Source organism: Peromyscus californicus, unplaced genomic scaffold (genome assembly GCF_007827085.1).
Source record: "Peromyscus californicus insignis strain IS unplaced genomic scaffold, ASM782708v3 Scaffold_24__1_contigs__length_46423439, whole genome shotgun sequence".
Lineage (NCBI taxonomy): Eukaryota > Metazoa > Chordata > Mammalia > Rodentia > Cricetidae > Peromyscus > Peromyscus californicus.
In genome coordinates this window covers 7146674-7171308 of record NW_026294535.1, presented here as the reverse complement: position 1 = coordinate 7171308, position 24635 = coordinate 7146674, and the positions used below count along the sequence as shown (strand labels likewise).

The following is a 24635-nucleotide window of genomic DNA, read 5'->3' as shown; positions in this document are numbered from 1 at the left end:
TCTTGGTAGAGAAAACGAAACAAGATATTTAACTTGGAACTCAGTTTGACTGATTAACATTGGTGTAGAAATACAATACAAAAATTTTAATCTCAGTAATTAAGAAATAAGGAAAACAAACACCTAAGGGAATAAAAATGATAATCTTAATATATCATTTTTTTTCTTTCAAGTCTTAGTGAAAACTAAGAGAGAAGCCAGGCTCGTGTATGTATGACTGTCATGTATTTATTTTATGACTCAGAAGCCTCCGTGTGCTGCTGAGTCGGCACATGCATCTGTCCGTGGGACAGAAAAGAACAGGAAAGAAGAGCACGAGGCTACAGCTGAATTTAGAAAGTTAGAGGTGCTCGCATCTGCCACACAGAGAGGGACAGGAGATTCCTTCCAGCAGGCGAGGGAGCAGAGCACAGACAACAGATGTGAGGAAGGTCCCAGGGCTGTCCGGTTTCAGCATCCTTGTGCCGAGGAAGGGAGGCGCCAACATGATTGATGTCGGGAGGCTGTATAAAAGCGTTCGCTATCTCTGCAGCTGCTCGTCACACTGACCCGCACGTCTGTCTCTCCACTCTTCTTGGGGTTTCTGTCAAGTGGTGGAGGAGGGAGAGAACTCTCGGGAGAGTAACCTTTTATTGTGGTCATGCCAGAACCCACTAAGAAAGAGGGTAAGCACACCCATAAATCTTGTTGTACTCTTTAATACGTATTTTCGTGTTTATTTTCCAACAGGTCTCCGATTCTTTTTTTAGACAGACTATAAAACAGTAGAATGACTGGGATGCAAAGATAAAATTCTCGAGTGTGAAAAGGCCAGAAGAAAAAAATATAAGACTATATAATCAACTGAGACACTTCTGATAGAGTTTATAAAGCAATATTGATTCCAATGATTAAGTGAAAATTCTATTCTTCAATTTTAAGAGGTCCTTAAAATGCTTAAATCAAAGATATTAACTGTTCGTGGGGAGGAGGCTGCACTTTCAAGCTTATTTTCTTACTTTGTTTCTCAAAATTTCCACCTTGTTTGCCGTGCACAGGGGTGGGGAGCGTGGGATGCCTTCTCAAACACTTGATAAATGTGGTCAAGTCTTCGAATAAGAATGTGTGATATTATTTGTAGTTTTACTATTTTTTCCACAGGAAGGTATTTAAAATATACAGACAGATTTGATTGTTGCTTTGGGAACTCAACTTTGAAATTCTTACTTGAAAAGAAAATCTTTCTGATAATGACTGGTAGATTGAACCCGCTCCTGAGTTTTGCTATATACAATTGCAAAATATTTAGTCTTTAAAAAAAAAACAACCGAGGGGTTGGGGATTTAGCTCAGTGGTAGAGCGCTTGCCTAGCAAGCAAAAGGCCCTGGGTTCGGTCCTCAGCTCTGAAAAAAAAAAATGAGACTAAAAAAGAAAAATAATTAAGGAATAGTCAATTGCTAGTCAATAATGTAAGCAAGCTGGTGTGGGTGACTATGAAAATAGTGAAAATGCACATTCATCACACAAATATATCAACTAATTTTTAGTAGAAACATCTTTTGTAAATATCATCTCATACTCTGGTTTCTCTTCAGATGATATAAATCTTTCATCTTTTACTAACGATTACAGAGGAGAGGAATACCTTTGAGTTTCAAGCCAAGTTTCTGATGCTTTGCTTCTCTGGGACTAATACAAAATATAAATATTTAAATCAAATCAGTTTCATTGGGGCTTTTTAATCTTTTTTTTCTCCTCTGCACATAAAAGCATACTTGTATGCACTCACAGATACACACACACAAGATTAGCAGAGAACATAAAAAAAAATTAGGCTCTTTGTTTCATTTTTAATTCTTAAAAGTGCTTGTTACCATTATTTTGAAGGACTTTGAAAAAGATGCCACGCGTTGAACATGAAGTTGAGATACTAACCAAACTGTGAAGAGGCTTTTAAGTGTTTTTCTTTATGTAATTAGGTAGTCAGTGCTGACAGGTTGGGGTGATCGGTTACAGGTTGGCTCTACTTAGCGGTAGAGAGAATTGATGGATGAAGTCTTCCTCCCAAAATAACCACACCAAATGCATGCATTAATATGGGAACTTAATCCCAACTGTGGGGAAGTGTGTCTAACACTTTAGCCAAAGTGTCTTATTTGTGATGCAAATGATTTACATGTGTATTAAATGTCCCTTTTATCTGATGGGTCACTTGACTTGCCTCTTGGAGACTTACTTGGATGAAATGCCTTTTATGATTCCCAGTTGAAAACAGAAGATTATTTTAATTATTCTGAATTTCATTTGTTGTTTGTCATCCCAACTGAAAATAACAAGAAAGCTGGAAGATTAATTAGTAAGGTTCTAGGCTACAGGACCGATAAAGCGAATTAAATGATTCTGCCTGCTGGCTGCAGTGGAGTTTTGTGTTTGGTTTGGCAACTGGATCCTATCTCTTCTACATTTAGAGAGAAGGAAATATCAGAGCTAGGAAGAAGACAACATATTTTTCCTCTCACATATATTTATACTATATGTTTTATATATTTGAAAAATAAATCTACATGAATACTAAAGTCTCCACGAGTTTCTTTTGCTGTCAAAGTACTTTTGGTATTCTGTGTAGGAGCCCCTCCACCCAGGACAGTAATTTTATACCCATAGATTCTTTGCTTAGTTTAAATTTGGATGGTGAGAAGTGGCATCCCAAAAAGCATCACTGATATATTTAAAACCCATCGAGGAAGTACAGAGATTTCCTTTTTCAATTCCCTTACCAGCAGAACTGATTGTTAAAGAAGCTATGTCCCAAGTTTGCCTTGGTGAAACTGCTGCTTTTGGCAATCACTGTCATTTACATCCCAAAGAATGTGGTAATTGCTGTGCTGTCCTGGTCTGAAGCAGCTACACTGTTTCGATGACTTCATATAACCACGGTTGTCTTGTTGCATGGAAGCTGCCCTCTGAAGGACAGAATAAACCAGCCATGCTTCAGAACTTCCTGTAGATATTCACCCAAAGAACCGGCTCCTCCAGCCCAAGGGATCTGCCTTCTCCTCCCCGGCTGGGAACACCATGCCCAGAAGGGTTGGACTACTGTTGTGAGCCTTGATAGGATCGGGCAAAGAGACGGAGTTTTCAGCACCCAAAGGTGCAAAGGACATCTCACTTAGGTGCCTCCAACCTGCAGTGGCCTAATTCTGGGAATGTCATGTCACTTCTTCAGGGAGTGGGTCATTCTGAGGATGAGAAAGACAGGTGTAGCTTTGGACCTCAAGGAGGAAGTCTGGTGGAAAGAATTAGTCTATATGAAAATATTTTGGCTGTCTCAAGGACTCCGTTTGGAAACAGAAAGCATCTTTTCCCCTGGGTGGTGCTGAGGGTCAAATCCAGGGCCTCATGCATGCTGGGTGTGTGCTCTGCTATCGAGCTCCATCCCTGCCTAGAGCAGAGGTAACTGCTTCCCACTGTCTGCTCTGTTTCACCAGCTGCCGATGCGCTTGGACAGCTGTGTTATTTACCCCATGGACCCATCCTACACTCTGTGTTCATATAGGCTCTGAAGCCATCATATTTGTCTAATCAGATGGTGAGAAAAGATGCTGAAAGGAAGCTTCAGTTGTTAGGAATCTCCCAGAGTGCCTTGCTAATGGATTCATTCACATACCAACTGTTAATTAAGCGCTACCGTGCTCCATTTCAGACAGATAAGGTGGCTTCTTCAGGCCTTCGAGGATAATTGCTGCTCTGGGTCCTAGTATGTAAAGAAATAAACTGCCTCTGGAAATTTTTCTTTCTCCTGTCAAAAAGAAACTATCAACACAAAATTAAGAAATTTTAATGATGTTTCTTCTTGGGATAGAATCTTTATTAGTTTGAAAATATTATGGGCTTGGCGAGGCGGCTCAGCAGGCAAAGGCACTTGCAGAGCATGACCACCTTAGTTCCATCCGTGAGCCCCACATGGTGAGAGGAGAGAGCCAGCTCCCACAACTTGTCCTCTGACCTCCACATGCTCACAGTGGCTCACATAGACACAGACACACGCACACACATACCTACACATACATACATACATATATACACACACAGACAGACACACACATGCACACACACAGGCACACAGACAGACACACACATGTACATTCACAGACAGACAGACACACACACACACATGCACACACAGAGAAACACACACATATAGACAGACAGGCAGACACACACACACACAGACACAGACAGACAAACACACACACAGACACATACATGCACACACACATTAAATAAAATGTAATAAAATTATAAAAGTAATACAAATGATGCTTAAATACCTAAAAATTATTGTACTTCTGCAGCATGTAATGATGAACGCCACAAGGCCTGGCTCTTTAGAATCTGCACGTAACAGTTAACTGTTAGATTCTATGCTCTCTTGAAAAATTCTTTTCTCACATGTTGAGTTGAGGTCTCACCATGAATTTCACCTTTGCCTTGTCACATATTGGGTGCTATTATATTTTGCATATGTAACTCATCAGAAGAAATCAATAGTTCCTTTTGGTCCTGTGCATCCATCGCATCCATCAAAATACCTGTTGGCATTGTCATAGTTTTCTCCTTTCACGTTGGATCCTTTCTTGAACACTCAAGACACAGGACAAGCACAGAGTCATTTATGACTGCAATTGTAAAGGTGTATTCGATAACTTCCAGAATCAAAGTCGGGGCTCTTGCGCTGCATTGACATCCAATGTAAAGTATCTGCTGTGTGTGTGTTCTTGGGTCATTTTTGGTGGGAACGGGAAGAAACATGGTCACAGAGATCTTTTTCAGTACAGCAGCCTTCCCCACTTCCTCTACTTTTCTTTCCTGGTCCCTAGAACATCTTAAAGTTCTGTGGAGTATAAAAACCAATCTGAAACTAAAGTGGCATCCTTCACCTCTTGCCTATTTCTAAGCATGACTCTGGGCTTAGTCATCGTCAGAAAAGGAGCCCAGTGACGGGACGCCTCCCTCTCGTATTTACTCACTGACCTTCAGGTTCCACATGCAAGCCACTGGGTGGCTTATTTGAAGTCCCCAAATAAACTTGATTTGCGAAATCAAATATATATGAATATATATATACATATGAATATATATATCCTTAAATTAGGGGGAAGTTAATGTATAGGAAACAAGGTAGAAGAATAGAGGAGAAAGGAGGAGGCATTTCTTTCTTTTTAAATGGAGAGTAACTGTTTTCCTTTTAACTCTGCATGAGCATGTGGATCAAATAAAAAGCTCAAATGAGGAGTGTACAAGCTACATTGTGAGGTGTGTTGTGGTGACATGTGTCTATACCCCCAACATTCAGGAGGCTGAATAGGAGAATGGAAACTTCAAGGCCAACCTGGGCTACTGAGTAAGATACTATCTCAGAGAAGGTATGTGAAGCGTCAAGCAGAAGATATATGAATAAGTACTATAGTATTACCTCACCCCCCACCACCCGCTCAGAAAAGAGCTGTCTTGACGTACTGGAGCTTCACAGTGCAGGCTTGGGCTGTGTGTGTCTGAAGGAATGCTCTGGGGAAATACACCCTGGGGAGGCTTAATGCTTGGCAGAATTCTTCTTTCTCAGTGTCTGCTTTTATGATCATCCCACTGCACCTGTCAGGGAGATAAATAAAGGACCGGGTGATTCTTTCCTCTCAAGCTCTCTAAAAAAAAACACTTTAAAAAACTATAGGAAAACAAATCGTGTCCTTGCTCTCATCCAGTGAGTGCGAAGGAGTCCCCCTCTTGCTTCCATGGAATTTCAAAAAGCAGAGAAGTCAAGGGGTAAGATGGCCAAATGCTCTCTGCTTCTCCGGGAAGCTTGTGGGAAGGAAACCTGTCAAGGACTTAGACTTTCTCCGTGGCTTGCTTTATTTTTGGTCTGAGACATGGCTCTGGCCTTGAAACACTTTAATTTTTGTTTAAATAGTGTCTCACTGTGTAGCTCAAGCTGGCCTTGAACTCACCATCTCTCTTCCCTCGGCCTCTCCAGTACTAGTATTACCTGCATCCTCTTATCCGTGTTTCAAATACTCACTTTCAGCGTCCCTGGGCACACACACGTGGTTCCTTATTGGCAGCAATTTTAAAGTCCATTCATGTTGGAATAAGCTACCCAAACTGAAGTCACTTTCAAATAAAGTCTCTTTAAAAACTTGAATGAAACGACCTTCTGCAATACTCTTGCAAATATATTCTTCTAAATCTTAGGGATCTTTGAGAAGAGGTAGCCGTGAAATCATTGCTCTTGCTCTTACAGACTAGCAGGCATGCTTGTTGTCTTTCCTTAAATTTCTTATGACCAGTTTATTTTAAAATGTCAATTTAGAGTCTTTATGGACCTGTAAAGAAGACTTTTTTTTACTATGAAACTTTCCTATTTTTACCTAAACTCCTTCCTCAGCACCTCTAGGAAGGCTCCATTAAGTGACACTCAGTACTCTTGGCCATCAGTGACTCCTGTGCCGATTCTAATGCTAGGCCACATCTCTAGGTATACTAGTGTGTGTTAGATAACCAATATCAGGGTGAAATTCCGGCAATAAGAAATTAGCCCTGCCTCATCATCACCTGATGCCAGTTCTTGACAGATAAGTCTGTTTTGTTTTGTTTTTCTGAAACCCTTTGGTTGGTTCAGGGTAATGCATCCTGGAGAAGCCCAATAATTTCCCAGGAAGACAGCTCCTGAATTGTGTGTTCTGAGCTTATTAAATTGTGAAAAGTCCAGCTCTAATGCAAGAGCCATTTCCTCAAAATTGAGAACACAGTGATGAGCAAAGATCAGGTTATGAAAAAGAACCAAGACTTTGACATTTAATTTCCCAGAGGCAGCAAACTGTTTCATAAACAGAGAGAATACGACCCCTGCCCCCATAGTTTTTTTTTTAATTTTTAGCAGACAGCCCCCCTAAATCAAAATGATGCTATTGTCTTGCCTCACCCAGGTCTGTTCTGGGTGAACAGGGTTAGCTTTAACCCACAGAGACTGCATTCACACAGCCACACAGATAGGTAGCAGGCCAGATTTCAGGGTGGTCCCATTCTCAGGGCAGAGCTCTTAGAGTGTTCGCATGTGCTTCCAGGATGAGCTTTTTGATCTCATCTGGGCAGGTATGGGTCGACTGTCTTGGCAGAGAGCAGACGAGGCTCATTCCATCCACCCCATGCTTGTTTCTCTCTCTAAAATGAATTCACAAGAAACAGACAGTAGTCTGACTTTCACTCTGCCTTTCAAGTTTAAATCCACTCTGATAAGACTTTTGCCCTTCTCTGCTCCCCAAGAACCTCTGTGTGGGCCAGTTTGGCACACAGATGTAATATCTAATGTTACACTGCATGTCAGGTATTAGGTCTTAGGGTTTGTCTTACTCACTTTTTGACTTGTGTTTGCCTATTTAGGCGAAACATTTTCTTTTTTCAAAATCATTCAGGTCATCTCCAGATAGTGTCAAATCTCTTTTTAAAGCTCCCCAGGAATGCTCTGCTTATATCTTTGCCTTTTATAAAATGTCACACGGCATTTTATATTGTTCTATATATTTTATATGTTCTATTTATATCAAAAGTTCGCTTATTCATAGGATTGAACATTTTAGTTTTTATCGTGTTTGTAGTTGGATGTCTTTAAGATTGTCCTGTATTCAGCCTTTCTTTGTTTTCTTTTCTTTTCTTTTGTTTTTCTGAGACAGGGTTTCTCTGTGTAGTTTTGGTGCCTGTCCTAGATCTCACTCTGTAGCCCAGGCTGGCCTCGAAACTCACAGGGATCCACTTGGCTCTGCCTCCCGAGTGCTGGGATCAAAGGCGTGCGCCACCACTGCCCGGCTTATTCAGCCTTTCTTTATGCCTATTAAGTAACATTCTCACTAAAACGTTACTGGATAATGCGCATGAACAGTCTAGATAGCTTAAATTCCTGCTGAACCATATACTGAGTTCCATATACTTTCTATGCCTGGATTCTCTCATGTCTAAAATGTAACTAAAATAATACCTCACTCACAAGGTGTTTGTAAAAATGGAAACAAATCAGGTAAAGTGTTCAGAACATGACCCACCATCCAGCAAGACTCCAAGTAGTGAGCCCAGAACTGTGCATGTGATCTCAGCTTTGTTTTTCCAACAGCCTAGGCCGTGACAATGGCTGTTCCCTCTTAACCTTTGTTAATATTTATAACACATGACCAGATAAAGGTTGTCTTCTGTTTTGTTTTAGGTGGTTTTTGTTTGTTTGTTGGAAACAAGAGTCTTGCTATGTAGCTTTAGCTAGCCTGGTTCTTTCTGTAGGGCCCTGGACAGCCTTGAACTTGGTCTCTGTCTCTTGAGAACTGGGATTACAGGCAAACAATGCCACGTAGTTTGAGAGCAGGAACCGTTGTGATGACCATTGTTGTCATCCGGAGTATGCCTTTATTTTACTCAAAGTGAAACATCTTAATTTTAACCCAATTCAAAAAAAGGTCGACACTCCGGAGTCTCTGTTGTGTTCCCACTGAAATGGATGGTGTGGAGGGGTCTCCGGCTGACAGAAAAGGACACCAAGCTTTTTCTTCATTGCTCTGTTGTAGGGGTATGACCTTCCCCACTTAGATGAAAGTGTCACCTTGAGTAGCTGAGCCGATAAGTGTATCTGTCACCAACAGTTATGACTTGGGTTTGAGGGACTTTAGATTTCTCTACACAGAGCTGCCTTCAGGGGTCGGTCTTCCTGACTCTGAATTTTTCTCAGGTAACGACATAAGGAGATGGTCTTGACTGCACGTGCACGTGGTGGGTAACAAATCGAGTGCCACCGTGTTTATTGTTCTGGAATCTTCTTTTTATGGCCCCATCTGGTGTCAGGACTCTCTTTCCTCTATTTTTAAAAAGTCAACCAAAGTGAGCCCCAGCAGGTGCTTGGAAGAAGGTCTTGAAGAGGTTTATCCCATAACATCTGACTACAAATGGGAGTCAATAAAACAGACCCCAGGGAAAGGCACAGTGGGGGACTTAAAGAGAAAAACATTGACAATGCAAATTACCTGTGAAATAATCTCATTTTGATGATTGCTAAAGTATTTCAATTCCTTCAAGTTGAGTCCAGCTTTACCCAATGGCTGCCCGAGTCTGGGCCGTTCTGACCTTCCTTTGATTGTCTTGGAAACGAGAGATTAAAGAAGCAAGTCATTTGTACTGGGTGAAACATCTTCTACTTGTTGCTATGTAAAAATGCCTGCATCTTCATCCTCTTTCAGGGTGGAATGGCACCATGAGCTGAAACATGCATAATTCGGACAAAAACACAAACTAACCGAGGGGTTAAAAAAAAAAAAAGCCCTGTGGATTTAGGAAACTTCCATCAGGCTGAAGCAAGAGTCACTGAAATCTTCAGAATCCATCCCTTGGAGTGCAGTCTTCAGCAACATGTGACCACAGCAGCCAAATCTGGGTTAAGCCACTTTAAAGAGTGGGGCTGTGCGCAGTACTAAGGGTAGGCTTTCTTCTAGACCCTGATAATCTTGAGCATTTCAACCAATACTGGATAGAAACATTTCTAAATGTAATATATCTGTACTTAAAAACAAATCTCTACATTTTAAAAGTGAATCAGAGTGGGAGCTATGCGTGGTGGTGTGGGTCTGCAATCCAGAAGTTCGGAGGTAGAGAGGCATGGGCCATCCTTAGACACCCAGCGGGGGTAAGGTCAGCCTGGGCTACACGAGATTCCATCTCAAAAACCAAAAAGAACAGACAAAGCACAGTGGATGTAATTTTTTTTTTTTTTTGGTTTTTCGAGACAGGGTTTCTCTGTGTAGCTTTGCGCCTCTCCTGGAACTCACTTGGTAGCCCAGGCTGGCCTCGAACTCACAGAGATCCGCCTGGCTGTGCCTCTTGAGTGCTGGGATTAAAGGCGTGTGCCACCACCGCCCGGCGTCAGTGGATGTAATTTAACGATGCTTTAGATTACAGATATTGTAGAACGTGGTATCCCAGGAATCCAAATTACTGGCTTTTTAAATCAACGTCAAGTCACTAATAGCTTTCCTGCTGTTCTGTCCGTCACTGGACAAAACCCCTCCCTCTGCTGCTATGCCCATGGAGTGATGGATCTAGCTGCAGAGGGGTTAGTGCTACCTTGAGAACAGCCGGCATGTAAGAAGGCGTTCACTTTCAAGCCACGCAAACACAGGGTAGCACCCCCTTTAAAGTTGCTCCTCTCAGCATCCGACTTGCCTTCCCCCACTCCCCCGAGGCCCATGTTCTGTGCTCACTCAAGACTTTGGTACATCTCAGGGGTTGTAGGATGAAGGATGCTAGAGGAGCATGATGCAATGCGTTTTCCTACCCAGAGGCCCTTGTAAATTTTCAGGTTATCTGGATGAGTGAATTGCTAGGTAGATGAATGTTAGAGGAGGCAATATTTGGCAATATTACCCTTTTGTCTCTATCATTGTGCCCACAGAAAACCAAGTTACTACCCCCAAAATCAGTGTACAGTTTTGTTCTTTTGAGACAGGGTCTCAATACATAGCGTTGACTGTCCTGGAGCTTGCTATAGAGACCAGGCTGGCCTTGAACTCACAGAGATCAACCTGCCTCCGCCTCTTGAGTACTGGGATTAAAAGAGTGTACCACCATGTTTAGCTACATCTTTTTAAAAAGATTTATTTATTATTTTATGTATATGAGTGTTTTGTCTGCATGTGTATCTGAGCACCACAGGCATGCAGGACTAGAAGAGAGTGTCAGATTCTCTGGAACTGGAGTTATAGACAGTTGTGAGCTACCATGTGGGTGCTGGGAATTGAACCTGGGTCCTCTGTAAGGGCCGCTTCACAGTTTTATCAATCAAAACTCCAAATGAAGTATATAACATGAATTTATTCACATTAAAAAGACATTACCCAAAAAATCTTTTTAGTCTCACTCAGGTACATATTTTGCATATATTCAAATATATATTTACTTATGCTTGTAGGACAGGATCTTGCTATGTTGCAAAGGCTCAGGCGATATTCCATCCTCAACCTCAGAAGTGGCTAGGGCCGCAGGCAAACCACTCTTAGTTATTGAAGGCACTGGCCAGTTTTCGATTGTTATTTTCGAGTAAATTAAAAATCAAAAGATGTTTCAAACATACAAATATATGAGTTCACATTCTATAAGCTGTCAGCAACTGATGTCATCACATGGGGTGTGTCCTTTGGAAAACTTCACTATTCACTTGTAAGAGAATATGGATGAAAAATGTAAATAATATCTTAAAACTACGGAAATAACTGTGATATTCTAGACTCTCTAGAAGAGTCTTGGGAATCCCAGCCCATACTCTGAAAACTATTCCTATAAATCAAATGTTGGTTAATTTTTTGGTGACAGTAATAATATAGTCAATATACCCTAAATGGTAAGATGAATGTCTCCGTGCAAACCATGCTTTATATTGAGGCTATTTCCAGTATGATGAGGTTCCGAGTGGATCAAGTATGTAGTGCCAGGGTCCATTGTCAACAAATGCTCATTGTCTTTTTAACAGAAAAAGACAGGGAATTTTCTATGTTCCCAGAAGTGACCTTATTATAGTAGGTTGGGTAAAGTCAACATCATCAATGTTTACAGTATATAAGATAGTCACATTTTCTATTTTGCACTCAGAATATTACCTCAAGAGTAAGAAATACAGGCCAGCAGTGGTGCATCAGGTAAAGAAAGGTGCTTGCTACCAAGCCTGAGGATCTGAATTTACTACCTGGGGCCCGAGTGGTGTAAGGGTAGACCTGACTCCTGCCTTTTGACCTCCACATGCACGCTTTGGTACATGTGCACACACACACAATATGTGTTTAAACAGTATAAACAATAATTAAGTCTGAACATGGGACCACTCTTGTAATCCCAGCACTCGCGAGGGGGATATGGGAGGACTGCAAGGCTAGCTTGTTCTGCATAGTGAGACTCCATCACAAAAATAAACAAACGACACCATTGTGTCCTCAAAGTCATATTGCCAAAGGCTGGCTTTAGAAGATTCATTTTTTAAAAGTTTCCCCGATAGGGGACAGAATGAAAGCCATAAAAGACATACAGCCACAGCAGCCAATGATAACAATTTTGTATGTGTTCTTCCTGCCTCCTCTGCACCCATGTAACATTCATGTGGTATAATTAATTATGCCCTCCATTATATACAAAATTAAATGAAATTATATCTAAGGCTCCACAAAATCTTTTTTTTTTGTCCGAGACAGGATTTCTCTGTGTAGCTTTGCGCCTTTCCTGGAACTCACTCTGTAGCCCAGGCTGGCCTCGAACTCACAGAGATCCGCCTGGCTCTGCCTCCCGAGTGCTGGGATTAAAGGCGTGCGCCACCACCGCCCGGCCACAGAATACTTTTAATGATGATGTATTGTTTAAATATATAAAATATAAAATACAACAATGTAATAAGTTTTATTATGTAAAACTAGCATGCCTAGTTTTACATGGAATTATCCCTAAAGGTCCACAGAATATTTTTTTAATGATAATGTGCTGTTAAAATATATGACAATATAAAGCACAATAATGTAATCGTTTTATTATACAGAACTAGTATGATAGCTTTGTTAGAGATAGTGAGCCTATGTCCACTTTAGTGGACAGACTCCTACATACAGAGAGCGCAATACCACCTAAGAGTTCAGACCCCCACCTCCCTAGCTACTAACCACAGAGCCCTTGGCATTGAAAGCGGAAACGGCTTCCACTGGAGAGACTCGCACCATTTATGGAGCCTCTGGTTCCCTGTGTTTCTTTAGCAGCTGAAGGCCACGTAGGAGGCTGTCTCACGGCTGCCACCGGTGCCCGTCAATTAGAATGCCTGGGCACAAGCTGTGCAGACATGCCATTGGTGGCATACCTGTGCTTTTTACAGTAGGTGCTCATAGGAAAAATCCACCATAAATAGATCAAGCATTTGAAAGCATTTCAGCATCTCAGAGGAAGGGGAAAGCCTGTTATGAACTCGAAAAGATCAAAGACCAGCCGCTCTGCTCTAGGAAGCCAGAAGCCAGCTTCATTGCTACTGCAGAATCCCCTCATTTTTATGCTGTCCCCCCAGCTATTCCTTCCTCTTTTCCTCTTCCTCTTCCCCCTCCTTCCTCCTTCTCTTTCTTTAGCAAAGTACACATCCCTGCTTTTCCACACCGTCTTATTGGCACGTTTTCTGGTAAGGAATAAGTACAAAGAGAGGGGGCAAAAAGCTGCCTTTGTCCAGCTGGTCCACAAAGCTCAGGCTTGGTCTTTTGGCTTTTAAGTAGGTAGAAACTTAGCGGCATCTGGCTTAGTCAATATCTATTCGCTTGTTTAAGATTTAGAGTTTGCCAAAGGACGTACACCTTGGCCATGACTACACAGGGAACCAGGTATCAACATACCTGCCATGGCTGCCTTGGGGGGTACTTGCCTAGAAACTGGGGGGCAGGTTCCTTGATTCTAGTTCCTTTCCAGCCTAGATTTTAAAGGGGGCAGGTTCCTTAGAAAGGAAAGGGGTGCGCTGTCCTCGGAGAGCCAAAACCCCAGCCATGTTTGCTCTCCTGCCCTTGTTAAGAAATGCAAGACCTGCGATGACAGTAAGATGAAATCTGAAAGATGGCTTTGGGCGGATGCCCAGGAGCCTCGGCCAGCAGGAGGGGTAGCAATGGAAGACATAGTGTTCCCTGTGGGTAATGCAGCTGAAGAAAGCTGCCCGCAGAGCACCAGGGGACAGTTCTTGATTTCTTGGCAGGGAGGAGAAGGGGCTTTTGTGCGGGGAGGAACTGCCTGCCAGTCAGCTATATTTACGGAGCACCTGCTGTGTGGAACTTGGAAAGGAAGAGAAGACTGGCCTTGTCCTCAAGAGGCTTGTGACCAAAGAGGGAAGAAAGGTCCCCAGCTACTGTAAATGTTTCAGCATTCACAACCATCTTCGAAACGGGGGGGGGGGGGGGGGGGGGGGGGGGGAGGAACAGGTGACCTTTAGGGGTCTGAGCTGAGCCTTGGCACTCAACGTGTGGGCCCCGGCAGTGCCTACCAAGCCTGTTAGAAATGCAGGATTCTGAACTTGGCACTGACCTCCAGTCAGAATCCATGGTTTGATTGGATCCTGGGCACATGGCAGTTTCTGAAGCTCTAGAGTCCATGGAGGCCGTGAGTCCTGAGTGTTGTTAGAATGGAGTAATGAGGGGAAACAAAACCATACTCACAGATAAATCACTTACCCGTGAGCTCCTTACCTGTGTGGACCTCCTCTCTCAGCCACTTTTGTAAGCCTTTTGCTTCGGCCACATTCATAATGGGGGCTCCGCAAATGATGGTTGATGGGTGCTCCCACCTGCCCCATACTCAGTGGGGTACGGGGGACATTGCTGTTAGTGAATGACTGTCATAGAAACAGTCAATGAATTTGGGGTGCGTGCAAGTGATTTTAGTGGCAAGACAGCATGACAGGGTCTGTCTGAGACAAAGACATGAGAAAGAGGGGAGAGAGAGAGACAGACAGACAGACAGACAGAGACAGAGAAAGCAGCATTACAGGTAATGTTAAAGGACACCCCATAGGGATGCTGAAACTTGGGAAATGATTGGTTTTCTGAGTCAAGTCTGCTTGGCTGTCACCATCCCTGGTCACCTATTACCTCCAAGTTACACGAATTCTTTGTACGAATGTCCTTTCTGTTTCAGTACAATTGATGACTGGCTGGTGATTGATCTACTTACCTAACTCGTGAACTGCAATGTTAACCATGAATTGTACTTACTTTAGTAGTAGTTCCCATTTTACAGTTAGGGTGGAGGGGGCTAGCACATCTGTCCCATCCCTGGGGGCCCCACCCCAATTCCAAACACGTTCTAACAGTGGGAAGTCCACAGTCCTGAAAATTAGACAAATCCTTAATAGGTGACATATGTAGACATTTGTTTCTTGCTCAGGTGTGGCCAGGTAAAAATAATTAAGAAAAACCAGGAAGTGATGACGCATAGATGGTGAGTCAGCTAACTCATTCCTTCCTGCCAACTTCCCTGAGGGGGAGGCTCTGTTGTTAGTTCCTCATGAGGAAACTGAGGCACGTTCCTGCAGGTGGGACAGAGTAAGAGATTACGTGACCTTGACAGTGACCAATATGAGGGGACCGTGAGGTAATGATATTGGAAAGTCTGTCCATTCATTTCTTCAGCCTACTGCAGAGCAATAGGCAGAGAACAGAAGTGCCGGCCCTGCTACAGAGCCTGGGCTCTCCCGTTAGCCTGATGGGAAAGAAGGTGTGGAGACCAACTTCCTTCTATATCCTAGAGGGAAGAAGGTACAGAGCCCAGCTTCTCTTCATGAACTGTGGGGCCTCTCGGGGTTTCAGTTCCCATGCCGGAAGGGGATAATCATGGACAGTAACTTGCTAGAGTTAAAAATGTCGATATAAGTTAGATCTAAATGCAATGGTGTCAGTAAGTTGTGGCTGTGTGTGTGGGCTACAAAGCAACTTTTTGTTCTTTAGACCTTTTTGTGTTCTTTAGAGGGCACACTACAAAGAGCTTTTTGTGTTCTTTAGAGGGCACATTTCCTTCCCAAGCAGGCACACAACTTTCATTTCCACCTCACGCAAATGGCTTAGCGTTAATGGCCTAAAATGTTTCCACAGTTTGGGCAATCTGTCACAGCTGGCTGTTAGAACAGTGGCCTCCAGATTTGAGGCAGTTCAATTTTCTTTTTGTGTTTTATATTTTGGCCTGCTGCAAAGTGCATGGGTCCTTCAGACAGAATGGAGACGGACAATTTCTATTCAGGGCACGTTCCTAGCTTCAGCATCCAAGATGATTCTAATGAGTTGGGTTAGAATTCACCCAAGGCCCCACTTGGATCTGAAAGCACACTAGCTGTCTCTAGGAAATGTGCCTTGGGCCGTGTGTGGTAATGGATGCTTGGAGTCCCAGCACTTCGGAGGCTGAGGCAGAAGGATTGCAATGTGTTCTAGACTGGCCTGGGCCACACAGAAAGTTTAAAGCTAGCCAGAACTCCGTAGAAAGATCTTATCTCAACAGCAAGGCTGAGGGCACACTAGCAGCCTGATTCAGCTTGAGCGCTTACACACAACCATCCATGAAGCCTTTCTCCATTCTTTTGTGACTTAGTTTCCTGTGTATTTATTGTGTTCTCAGCAATACATGGAGAAGCCAGGGAGTTCAAAAGCATCTCTGCCAATATTTAATTGGGGAAGAAGGGACATACAAGCATACCGAGACTGTTAGAAAATAGCTAAACTATAGTTGACAAGTAGTATATTGTGATATGGTCACAGAACTTCAGGGGAATAAGGAAGATCGGAACGTCACAGCACAGAGGGCATTGAGAGAAGCCATAAACATGGACAAAGCCTATGCAAGTGAAACAATGGAGGAGGGTAGACTGAGTCAGATCTCACCTAGTTCTATCCACATAGTCACAGAAGGAAGGCAGAAGGCCCACTGGGGAAAAGACCAAGACAGTGACCTTCAGTGGAAGGAAGGTCACAGGGTGGACAGAGAATACAGCTCCAGAATAGAATGGCTGCAATAGCACAGTAAGAGGAAGAGCAAGAAAATGCAGCCATGGCTTTGAATGCCAAGCTGGAGAGAGGAGGCCTAAGCCAGTGGGTAAGAGGTCTTCTCAGATACAATAATGGGATGGAACGCCGGAGTACAATGGACAGCTGCCGCAACTCCGCAGGCGGGAAGGATCAGGAGACACACAGCGCTCTCTGTAGAAAGGGCCGGGAAGAGGTCCTTGGGCATGGTGCAGCCATGGCTCACACCAAAAGACAGTGTGTCAGAAAGACTGGCTTCTCACTCTGGTTCTCTGCTATTCATCCGTGTGCCTCAACGGCTCACCCAGAGCCAAGCTGTCAATACGAGATTTCCATGTCTCCACTCTGCTCTCTGAAAATAGAAAGGCTGAGGCTTTCATCTTCTACTGGACAGCAGCATTAGTGATACTTTTCGTGACATGGCGAAAGACATGAAAGCATCCTTGTCAATGGCATCTAAAGGGACCTAAGCCTTTCCACTGTACCTGTGAATGACCTCACAACCTGCCACATTATCTTCTGCTAGCACATAAGGCTATACACCTCTTCTCCTTTGATATCTATCTATCTATCTATCTATCTATCTATCTATCTATCTATCTATCTATCTATCTATCTGTCTGTCTGTCTGTCTGTCTATCCATCTCTCCATCCATTGGTCTATCTATCTATCTATCTATCTATCTATCCATCTATTTATCTATCTATCTGTCATCTTCTCCCTCATTAATAAGTAGTAAAATACTTACTGAACTCCAGAATATTTGAAAAAATTTTCAGACAATTAAATTAACAAATTGAAGTTTATAGCAGGTACAAAATGTGATGTTTTAAAAAAGGCATTGTTGCACCCTCACATCCCCTCATTACTAATTTTCTGATTTCTGTCATGGCATAATCCATCGGTTATTTTCTAAGCCCAGCCTGTCTATACTAAAGTCCTGTGTGTCTCCACAGCCAAGCTGCTGGGAGGCACCCTAGACAAGGACAAAGCACCATGGGGCCCATTATCTGCCTAGAATACAACTTCCTTTTCTCTGGGTTTTATTTAATGATCAAGGGGGAAATTCTTTCAAAGGAGATTGTCTTCATCAGCAGCCTCTTCCTGTTCTGGAATTAAAGTATCTGCTTCAGTCACACAGAACCAATAGCATCCAGTTCTGGTGCCCATGGGAATCCCACAAGGACATCTTTATGCTCTTACATCCTGGGGTGTACCTGTAGCTGCTTGGAAATAGTGTGTTCTCTAACAGAAGGTGCTTTAGCAGACCGCACAGCCACACTGCTCCATACTATTGCATATGCAAAGTCATGGGTAAAACCTCAAACCCTGAGCTTCGGAACTCCTTGGTCAGTGTAGGCGGAAGTCCAGGCGTGTACACCCAAAGAAACCATCATGAGAAGGGGTTAGTTCTGTTTCCAGTGCTTTGCCTTGTAATGAAATGGGGAGCTACAGAACCAGAGGACTATAATGTCATTACCTTTCAGAAAGTGTCCTCATGAGGAAAGACCACACTGGAGTCACCTTGGTGCCTTTTCTTTTGTCGCAAGGGCATCTCTTAAAGGGACTTCATTTAAAGCTCCACAGAGTATGCTTGCCACCTGCTGGGTCCCCTTTCATCCTCACAGCAGCCCTCTGATATCAAATCAATGCTATGGCCATTTTTCCAGAGCAGGAGCAACAAACTTAGCAATAGTAATTAAATACCTGCGCTGCACTTGGCTCGGATGAGGTTTTGTTTGTTTTTACATTTTGAGACAGAATACATTTTGAATAGCCCTGGTTGTCCTGGAACTCAGTATACAACCAAAGATGACACTGGACTCCCTATTCTCCTGCCTCTGCCTGGAAAATGCTGGGATTGGAGGTGTGTACCATCCTTCCCAGCCTTGGATGAGTACCTAAGTGGCGAGCATAGCCTGGATCCCCACCTCACCTGTGCCCTCTCCAGCATCACATTATACCACCTCTATCAGGCCATTTAGGTCCTCAGCTCATGCCACACACCTCGAGGCAGTGTGCCTTGGGCCTCTGGATGCCACCACTGGTCCTCGGTCAGCAAGTACAAAAAGATGGCCGCCAGAGTGGAACAGCCCTTACCTTTGAGAAACGAGCCCTAACACTTTATTGTCCTTTTCATTTCTAGAAAATGAAGTGGCAGCCCCAGCTCCTCCCCCAGAAGGTAAGTAAAACCATCCCCTCCCGTGTTTGAGCGGCAAATTCTGAAGTCCATCCCAGCATGATCTGGCGTTCGCGGCTGCTGTGAGCTTTAATCTATTTCCTACTGAGACACTGGATGATGACAGGTGTGAAAAGTTGATAACAAAAAATAATACACAGTGTGTTAACCTAATTTGGAATAGCACTTCATATATGTGTTGTGGGATTATTTCCAAGTCCTTGGGTTATGGACAAGTTGTTGCTGGGTCCATATTTTGTACTGGTGAAGGCAAAGGGTTTATGAAGCTTTCCCTGGTTTTAGTAAAATCCAGAGTTTACATCTTTCTTGTGGCCGTGGAAAATGGATCTCATCTCACCCCGAAGCTGGTTGGTCTATGTCACCATCAGGCACCTTCAGAAATTCTTTGGGAGGTTTTCTGATTGGACTGCTGAGGCACAATATCAGATCCAATTTATTTAATTGTTCATATTCTCTGGCCTTCCAGATTGGGAAGGGGGGAACAAACCTAAAACTATGCAGCAAAATTCTTGGTAGGTACCCATACAGCCAGAAACACACAAAGTCTGATTTACATACAAGAATAGAGCTGGAAGGATTATAAGCAAGCCCTAATATGGACCTCAAGAATCATTTGTGTATCTGCTCCTGCCAAGACAAAGAAACTAAAATCATGCGCGTTGTCCCCAAAGCCCCCAACCCAGGCCAAAAAAAAAAAAAAAGTAAACAAATAAACAAAATCTCTTTCTTGTCACCCTTCCTCCTGAAGGAGGTGACTGGTGAGTCACTCACTGGACATTTACCACATGCACAACTCTAGATGTCACCCTAACCCTGGAGAAGGATACTGGGCTCTCTTCCAAACTCTGGAAAGCTAAAATTCACACTGTACCAGACACAGCATGGAGTTCTAAATAGAAAACAGTTTCCTGTATTGTTGGTTTGTAGTCACATTGTAAATAAAACACAGCCTGCAGAACAACAAAACAAAACTCAGCTTCTCTATACTGACGTGCTCACAATGTTGTGAGAAGGCCCCAGGGCACTACACAATTACGTGCCGGTTACCTGAGTTGGCAATATGGTGCAGAGCCACGGTGTGGGAGGCCATTGCTGACTGGTTCTGCCCAAGTTCAAGTAAAATGGAATACAATTTCAATTTCTGGCTCTCTTCCCTTCTGTTTTTTTTTTTTTCCTAGAAATTTATGAGAGAATTCTGCAGCTTTTCGGTCATAGAGATAGTTTTTTGTTTTTGTTGTGGTTTTTTTTTTTTTGTTTTGTTTTTCAGAGGGCAGTTTGGGGGCTCAAGCTGCTCACAGAGCCTCTTTGTCTAGCTAGGAATACCAGTCTCACTGAAAACCTGAAATAGCAAGGAATACTGCTGAAGTTCCAAATTAAAAAAAAAAAAGCAGGCTTGATGCCCTATGAGGTCAAGTGGGCAAGCTCGGATCTAGTGTTTTGTAGATGTCTAGCTTGAAGCCATTGGAGATGTGTGACATTCTTCTTAGGATCATCTTCTTCCTTGCTATGCTTTCTTCTTGTACATAAAGCTTATTTGGCCATCACTGAGCACACTGAGAACCTAGATGAGCCTTCCCCTTCTGCCTGCAGGTCAGATGCTGTGCTAGGCTGCTATAAACTGTGTTTTCTTTATTCTGCCATATTTCATATTTATTATACAATATTGAGTTACTATGGCTAAAATTCCTTCTCTCAAACTTTGCTAAAATAGTCCTTAGTTAGCCAAGTTCTGGCTTGCTAGTTATAAAAGAAACAGACAGACAGAAAGAAAGACAGAAGATAGAGGGCAGAACTCATGTTGAAACAGTGTTTAATTTTTTTTTTCTTGTTTGTCTGAAACAGGATCTCATGTATCTCAGGCTGGTCTTGAACTCATGATCAATTGGCTTCCATAGGATTACATTGTGTGCCACCACACCCAGTTATGGATGAAATGGTTACTTTTTTGTTTTAAGATGCATTTGTGTGTGGGGTATCTGTGTGAATGTACATGCACATGGATCTAGGTGCAGGTGCAGCAGAGGCCAGAAGAGGGATGGAGTTACAGGCAATGTCAGTCACCTGACGTGGGCGCTGGGATCCAAACTTAGGTCTTCATTTGAACATCAAGTTCTCTTAACTGCTGAGCCATCCCCCCATCCCCCCAGCCCCAGCACAAACTATCTTCTCATCTCTAATAGATTCCGAACAGAAAGAAACAGAAGGTAGAGACATTGACTGATAAAAATCTGATCCCACTGTCCTCATAACACTTTTATTGCTTTCCAAGCCAATGCAGAAGTTCCATGTGCTCACATGAGCATTTTCAAACTACACACACCTCACAGTCTTTTTATACCTCCTTGTAACAGTCAGAAGCTAAGCCATTGGGACACGGGTCAAAGTTCCTTAAAATGTCCCTGGCTGAACTCTAAAGTGACCCTCATAGTATACTTAGTTCTACTACAGTATGTAATACAACATGGTGGAGTTAAGAATATATATATACACATATATATATGTGTATATATATATGTGTGTGTATATATGTGTGTGTATATATATATATATTGGTGGAAGAGTTTGTTTTATTGAGACAGGGTCTCTCTGTGTAGTCCTGGCTGTCTTGAAGCTTGGTATATAGAACAGGCTGTCCTTGAACTTCCAAACACCCTCTGCCTCTACCTCCTGAGTGCTGGGAGTAAAAGAGTATGCCACCATACCCGGCCCTGGGTTAAATGTATTTTAACAAAATGTGTATCGCATGTTTTTATATATACACTTTTAAAATGATCACATTTATTAACTGCTTTGATTAAAGGTTAAAGTGACTCTAAACTGTAATCCCCAAATTCCCAATTAATATGCAGCATCATGAGTATGTAGCATCATTAACATCGTCATTTACTTTCCTCCCTCTCCCTCTGCTCACTGCTCATCACCCCATAAAGTGCTGTCAGACACTTTTAAAAACGTGCTTGTACTTTCCACACAGAACCAAATAAAGAGAAAGAGGCGGGAACTGCTCCAGCAAAAGGTGAGTTGGAGGGAGGGAGAGTGAGACAGACTTCAACCATGTCAGAACAGGAAGGCCCACCCCCCCCACCCCCCCCACACCCCCCCCCACCCCCCCACCCCCCCCACACCCCCCCCACTACCACACCCCCCCCCCCCCCCCCCCCGTAGGTGGTCATGTGACCTGTGACACGTCTGTGCATTAGCTTTCATCTGAGTGGTTTCTAGTTCCCCATTTGCATCTTATTGGCAAGACCCAGTCAGCATAATTACAAGTGGTGCTTTGGGGTGTGGCTCTCACACACCTTCCGAACAAAGGAAAACGCTTACAAAAAAAAAAAAAAAAAAAAAAAAAAAAAACGTCACCAGCACTCAGTAAGAAGCCACCATCCAGTTGGTGAGTTGGCAGTGTTTGAGTCCCACTGAGCATGCTGTTTGATCCTGGTTTGCTTTGGTTGGGAAAAATCAGCTGATTTATCCGATGTCTCAAAAATTTGCCAGTTTTTGAGTCATTATGCGAACTACTTCGTCAGGTCTCACTTGCGATTGTGAAGAGCAGCCCCTCCTGGTACAACACTGAGTCCTGTAGATACACTGATTTGTAGACACTGACATTACACATTTAGCAGACCTCATGCAACTGCTTACAGAATTGGAAATCCACTGATGTAATAGTGACCTATGTTTTGCCCTTTGTGGAGGTAGTACAGTTTTGGAAAAGAGATAATCAATGTCATGCATTTCTGTGTGTCACATGGCTGAAGTCATTGTCATCACTGGTCATCTCTTTTAGGCTAAGGAGTAAGGGCCTTAGCCTAAAAGAGAAAAGTTTTCATGGAAGCTGATGGACAGTTTTGCCTTACATGTTTGCGTTAACATTTTTACACTGACCTTTATTTGAGTAATGAATAATGTAGTTTAAATTTCAGGGTAATTATTTTCTGATTACAATAAGAAGATTCTTTTCTTTCCTGGACACAACTCAAAAGCATGTTAACTATCTATTTATTCTTTGTATGTCATATATCATTTCCTTATTCCTATGCTACTGTCTCCTATACACTAGTAACATCTTTCTTTCTTTCTTTCTTTCCTTCAGTATACTGAATTTCCTTCAGCTAACTTGGACTTACTCTCTTGTAAATGAATGCACAGTGTTAGCACATTGCTCTTTGTCCTGACCTTCAGGAGTGCCCACGGACAGTACCACAGATGCTAATCCTGGCTACGTGGCCGTAGTTCAAGGCTATTTTCTTACAGAATGCAGACAGTGCAAACTCCTAGAAATCTTTCCATGATACGGATTCAAGGAGGTTTGAACATCCTGGCTGAAGTTATTGTAACATTATTCTCAACAAGACCGGTGGAGTATACCTCTTCTTCCAAGTTTGGGAAGGTGCTTGAGCTGACCTGTGGGGCTGAACCAACAGGACAGGTGATGTAATTCTAGAAGGCAGGCTGCATGCTTTAAACAAAGCCTGGGCTCGACCCTCAGTCTGCAAAGGTCATCATATTCTATTTATATGCTTCAGCAATTTTTCTATAAACTAAAAGCAACTAGTTCCCAATACTTCCTTTTAGAAATCAAGTTGATGAGAGGATAAGGCCAGATGATGGAATCTTCTAAAATTAGTAGCTTTTTTTTCCCTCTTACATTTGTAGACATGACTACTTACAGTCACATGCCTGAGTTCATAAACTGCCTTTTTTTTTTTTTTAAGAGTCACTCTTCAGCCAGGAGGTGGTGGTGCCCGCCTTTAATCCCAGCACTCAGGAGGCAAAGGCAGACAGATCTCTGTGAGTTCGAGGCCAGCCTGGTCTACAGAGCGAGATCCAGGACAGGCTCCAAAGCTACACAGAGAAACCCTGTCTCGAAAAACCAAAAAAAAAAAAAAAAAAAATCACTCTTCATACTTGGCAAGCAAGATGATTTAGTATAAAAAGTGATGTCCCTAAATATGGAAGCTGGGTAAATGGTTTTATATCTATGTAGTCCTCGTCAACTACCATCCATTTTCACCCAGGACAGGGATATTAAAAAAAAAAAAAAAAAAAAAAAAAAAAAAACCAGTTAAACAGAAAGGTACAATAAGAAAGGAGGACCATGTGGGCTAAATAGTTATTGATGAATGCCACGCCTTTCTCCAGGATTAACCAGAATGTCTTCCTCTGCTCACTCCCTCCTGCTCTGTCTTTTTAACTCTTTTTTAAACCACCCAACTCTGGTTTCAGTCCTTTGACAGCTTACCCTGACGATCTGGCTCATTTATACCGTCCTTCCTCCTCCTGATTTTTCTTGGACCTGTTTCCTCAGTCATTTATGGTCCTCCCCACTTAGTCACGCATCAGGGGTTGACTCTTTTGCCTGTCGCTGGTCAGGCACGGTGTCTTAACACCTCGTTGGCCTCCTCATCTCGTTCCCTCCCGCGTCTGGCACAGAACCTCCCATGACAATCTCCCAATAAATGCCTGTGGACTGAGTCACCAATTGGGTTTCCATGCTGTCTTGCCTGTTGACCGTGCTAGCAATGGTGGTCTGGAGAGTTTTATTCCTATGTTCTTCTCATTTGCTGGGCAAGATATAAACTTATAGTCGGTGAGAGCAGTGTAGAACAACTCGCCCCAAGCCTCTAAATGTGATCAGGCCTGGGAATCAGTTCTGAACGTATCCTGGCATCTTTTATTACTATGCACTCTAGTCCTCTGTTGAGTTAAATATATTCAATAAATAAGCTCTAAGGCTATTACTGTTAACAACATTCTGCTGTGCTGGAGAGATGACTCAATGGTTAAAAGCCCTGACCAGGACCCAGGTTAGACTCCTAGCACTCACGTTAGACTCAGGTTAGACTCCTAGCACTCAGGTTAGACT

The 24635-nt window shown here is 42.9% G+C and overlaps 1 protein-coding gene and 1 non-coding gene across 7 annotated transcripts in view; both read left to right on the top strand.

The window, feature by feature from the left end:
- The first annotated feature begins 356 nt into the window (after positions 1-356).
- Positions 357-24635, top strand: part of Mybpc1 (myosin binding protein C1) — an 85687-nt gene continuing 61408 nt past the window's right edge. For 3 of the 6 annotated variants that reach the window (XM_052753058.1, XM_052753057.1, XM_052753055.1), the window contains exons 1-2: positions 358-665; positions 18716-18751. In XM_052753058.1, the coding sequence (XP_052609018.1) occupies positions 641-665; positions 18716-18751 (61 nt within the window). In that variant the 5' untranslated portion in view covers positions 358-640. Of the gene's footprint in view, positions 666-18715; positions 18752-21743; positions 21786-24635 lie in introns of all 6 variants that reach the window. The other 3 variants (XM_052753054.1, XM_052753053.1, XM_052753056.1) reach the window with 2 other exon arrangements.
- On the top strand, positions 1555-1670 carry LOC128120118 (U5 spliceosomal RNA). The gene has a single exon (XR_008221768.1). It is a non-coding gene; the product is annotated as a U5 spliceosomal RNA (small nuclear RNA).